At 44.5% G+C, this 4,428-nt stretch overlaps 1 protein-coding gene across 2 annotated transcripts; it reads right to left on the bottom strand.

Annotated features, from left to right (window-relative positions):
- Window positions 1-203: 203 nt before the first annotated feature.
- LOC109733379 (7-hydroxymethyl chlorophyll a reductase, chloroplastic) lies at window positions 204-4,040 on the bottom strand. Of its 2 annotated transcripts, XM_020292589.4 has the most exons (18): window positions 3,799-4,040; window positions 3,541-3,722; window positions 3,356-3,464; window positions 3,173-3,257; window positions 3,025-3,066; window positions 2,825-2,903; window positions 2,413-2,464; window positions 2,272-2,334; window positions 2,086-2,183; window positions 1,836-1,871; window positions 1,696-1,757; window positions 1,569-1,596; window positions 1,392-1,471; window positions 1,233-1,302; window positions 1,076-1,133; window positions 912-976; window positions 731-825; window positions 204-600 (listed from the first exon to the last, which is right to left on the bottom strand). In XM_020292589.4, exons 1-18 carry the CDS (start codon window positions 3,893-3,895, stop codon window positions 504-506), a joined length of 1,398 nt encoding a protein of 465 aa, XP_020148178.1. In that variant the 5' UTR covers window positions 3,896-4,040; the 3' UTR covers window positions 204-503. The 2 variants fall into 2 exon arrangements, with proteins under 2 accessions (XP_020148178.1, XP_020148177.1); XM_020292588.4 differs by having other exon boundaries at window positions 1,696-1,871.
- Window positions 4,041-4,428: the final 388 nt, after the last annotated feature.

The following is a 4,428-nucleotide window of genomic DNA, read 5'->3' as shown; positions in this document are numbered from 1 at the left end:
GATCTTCCAATAACCAGTCTGTAGACATGCCTCATTTGGCAGCAAAAGAAGTGGTGATCTTCGGGACTGATCTTCGTTCACATCTCTGACTATAGACAAGGCTCTTCAGTGGAGCCATTTTTCTTGAAGAGCACTGCTCCTTTCCAACCGATTTGTGTACCATAGTTAGAATTACCATTAGATTTCTGTCATATTTCAGTCGCTGCCACTCAAAATCTCTGTCGTATATAAATCAGATATCATCTACCGTATGCAGAGTACTTCCGTTCCTTCAAACTATCGGGCAAACAACCAAGTGGAGAAACTAACGGTACACACTTCTATCGCGTCATTGAAGAGTTGATCCCTGAGCCTGTCGGGGGAGATCTAAATCAGTAACCTGAGCCTGACGAGTGCCACTCGCTGTCTGAACTAAACATTTCTGCTGTGCACTCATTATTTGTTTTGCTTGCTAATACTATCTACACGGATCGCATGGTCGTGTGTCTATGATACAGTACACTTCACGGTTTATTCTGCTCAAGCATTGCGTCGATGCGTCCGTCCTTGTTGTACGCCTCCACGATTTTCTTGGCATACGATGGCATATGCTGCTCCGCTCTGCAACATGAAATCCATTCATGAACACTTCGATATATATCGTCCTAACATACATATACTACAAGCATACATATAAATATATTAATATTAGTGTATGTTGAGAGCATATAATATAGAGAGCGAGATGTACCTTGCCCTTCCCCATGCCCGGTTCACATACAGGTAGTTCCTTATCGTGTGGTAATCCAGAGAGTAGCGACCAAACTCCAGGCCCTTGGGCCCAATCTGCACAAACCATCCATGAACGGTTGGTTCATCATGCATGCTATTCATTATTGAGTCCATCCAAAATGCAGCATTCGTTCACTAACCAGATTTAGCAGGAAGGCGATGATGTTGCCCACAAATATGGGAGCTGGATTAGCAGGGCCTTTTCCTGAAAAATCAACCCCCGGTGAATCACATTTTAGTCAGATCCAAGCAACTAATGTTTGACTGCTGCAAAATAAGGAACGCCATTTAGTCATATAAATACCCATTTTCGCTGCATCGTCGGCTTTCACTGTCTCCATCACAAATGGTTGTCTAGCACCCTGAAGAAGAATAACATCAGTTGACACGAAAAAAATCACACAATGAATCCTGCCCAACAGCACACAAGTGCACTTCTATGCATGGATGTGGGTGCATACACTGCTAACTGTTGGCGTGCTCTCCAAAAGGCCCTCTATCAGGCTGAGCATCTCCCTCCCTCGCTCGTTCCTTATGACAAGAAAGAAAGAAAATCAACCCACTGTTGAGTAATTTGATTCCTCACCAACAGCTAGCTGGTTAAATTTGTCTCACTTCACCTGACTGTAATATACTGAGGGTGCTGAGTCATAGAAACACCAGAATATTTCGGTACTCCCATATAGCCCACCACTAAATCCTGCGGTTTCGCAACAGGCACTTTTAGTTTTCCATATGCAAGGGAAGAAACTGTTGGAATAGAAACGGAAAAGAACTATATACGACGGGAACCTCACCGCCAAGCCATTTGTGTAGTCAAAGCAGCTGCAGATGGTGCAAGTAAAACTATTAGTTCGCTATTTGAGAGTGATGCCTGACTTTTTATGGATAAAATAAAGCAATGGATATATGCGGTGAGCATACCTGTAGCATGACGGTGCAATGACATCCACCAAATCATTGGCTGGCAGGGAAAAATACGGGACCTGCTTTAAAGTAGGCAATGAAGAGACAGTTTTGGCGGACTCAGTTCTGTATAATACTACAGACAGGTGGTGACTTACCTCTTCTATATGCCCATCCAAATGCTTTAAGTGAACCTGCAATATGCTCACAGTTATACAATACAACACTGCCACATATGAAATCGGGAAAGGAAAACAATCATAACTGCCCATTAGATCCATACATATGTTTTCAATACATCCTAAACATGATTGTTGAACTGTTGATTGTAGAAGTAAATGGCATTACATGAATGAAACTGTTCCAAAATGGGGGAAAGAGTGCAGACTATTTCAAATTAAGTGTCACCTTGTAGTCTTGCATAAATTCGTAATGCAGAACAGTTTCTGGTTCACTGCTTGCAGCATTCAAAAATTTATCAAGTCCTTCACGAGTGCCGTTGTCCACTGGGAATGTTCACTAGCATAAGCCAAAGCTCCAATATATATTACATGCAAGACAGTAATCAGAAGTCGGGAGATCATCAGTACTTACCACAGTTTGTGCCGAGCACATAAAGCTTTTCCAAGCCAAGGTACTTCTCTACAGATCTCAAAGCTGCGACCAATAATTTCATGTTGGATAACTATGAGATATGATAAACCACCAATGGTAGAAATAGAAGAATGATAATACCTTGCACTTGACAACCGACACCACAAAAGAGAAGACGCTTTACACCAGCTGCCTGTCAAAGGAAATCATGAAACTCCTAGTTTTCACAGAATTGATCAGAAACAGGGTGTATGAGGCAACACTCATGACGTCATAGTGTAACGTCTTTGGTGATAGCACCTAAAGTGCTTCCAGAACTGGAAAGGGAATTGGTTGACATAAATTTTCAGTCCCTAGAATTGGGGTATAGAAAACTCTCTGAACAAACAAGTCCAAGTTCATGTTCAAAGATCCTATGTTCTTTACTCCAGATATCTGTCATCATGAGCGCTTTGTTTTCATAGGTTGAGAAGGGAGATAAGATCACAAGATACAGCAGCTAGCTACAATGGCAAAGTATATAGCATGAAGAAGAAGAAGAAGACAGATTTACCTCTACTAAGGCTAGTGTATCGAGATTAGGTGATAATGTTGGCTTGACACCTCTGGCTGCAATCACTTCTTCTGGTGTCCTAGCAGAGCATGGTTAAAAATACTGAATCTTACTTCCATAACATCAAGAATGGGAATCTTTCCAAGTGCTACACACAAAAAACAATTGATGAAACCGACAATTGATCAATTCCACAATACCTGGCTAAAACAGGCCTTGGGGCAAACCTATCGTCTGGGTCACTGCAGATTGTGGTAATAAATAAACATCATTAGTCAAGTCCATGAGTTGTTCCTGAGTTATTGCAAGGAAAGACAATGATGTGGTATCCGATTCTTGTCTGGGTGCCTTTGTACACAAACCACGGCATCAACCATATTTGATTTCAGCATCTCAACTGCGATTGTTGTGACTATTCCTGTCCACTGGGCTCCTACATGTGTATATATGGAGGTAAACCAAGCTGGCAAGAGGTAATTGCATATGCATATGGTAGGATGAAATGAAACGGAGAAGTTCGGTAAATGAAACCTTGAACAGGTTCCATTTTCCTGGCATAGAGGAGCTGCTCGTGCACCCCGTAGTACATTTCATCCATGGTGTCCTTCCTGCCCCTCCCATGGACCACTGGTTCCAGATCCTATGCAAAACACGAACCACGCGTTAATGGCCGTAGGAGAGCATTGTCAATACAAAGAAGAAAAATATGGAGGTACCTCGACACGGGACATGCCGTCCCCGAGGAAGGCGCAGGCGTTGTTGACGTGGGCGATGTAGTAGGTGTCGCAGAGGCCGCAGCGGCTGCACTTGTCCTTGGCCGGGTAGACGCCTCCGGGAGGGATGGGCTTGGATCTCTCTCGCCAGTCCTCCCTCAGCGCCTTCCCCTTTCCCTTCCCCCCTAAACAAACTCAGTTCGATTCGATTCAGGTTGTATGTACTGCTAGGAATTGACTGGATTTAGGTGGGTGACCAACCTGGCGCTGGCGGGGAGGAGGAGGAGCACCGTGGGGTGAAGGAGAGGCAGGGTTTAGGGGAGAAGTGGAAGAAGCAGCGCGCGGCCATGGCGATCATGCCGTTGCTCCGGCGGGGCGGGCAGGCGCGGCTTGTGAGAGAGGCAGGAGCCGCTCGTGGACGACGATAAGATCGTCTGGCTGGCTGGACTCGTCGCGGGCGGGCTTACACGTTTCCGTCCACACAAACATAATGCAGATGTGGAAGAAATTTTAGCTTTAGCCCATTACAGTAGCTTCAAGTTATAATTGGGCCGCAGAGGACCACTTCTACTAAGGCCTGGCGAATGGATTGAGCAAGGAACCCGCAGCCGCGCCTCGAGGAATTTCTGGCCCCCTCGCCTGCCATCTTGGGCATTTAGAGGTGGGGAACCTCGGATCTTCTAGAGTTTTAGAGTTTTAAGCAACGTCTGGTCATCTTCATCTTTTTTCTAAAAAAAAAGGTACCTTGTTTTTTTTTTGTGGTGGTGTCATGAAGACACAGACTTCGATGTCTCGCACATCCGATTATTCGGATCTGATGACTTTATATTATGATGTCATGTTGCTTTTCTTAGTTTCTTTTTTGTGGAGCTGGAATTTTTCCTCGACATT

This window comes from Aegilops tauschii, chromosome 1 (assembly GCF_002575655.3).
Source record: "Aegilops tauschii subsp. strangulata cultivar AL8/78 chromosome 1, Aet v6.0, whole genome shotgun sequence".
Lineage (NCBI taxonomy): Eukaryota > Viridiplantae > Streptophyta > Magnoliopsida > Poales > Poaceae > Aegilops > Aegilops tauschii.
This window is presented reverse-complemented; position numbering and strand designations above follow the sequence as displayed.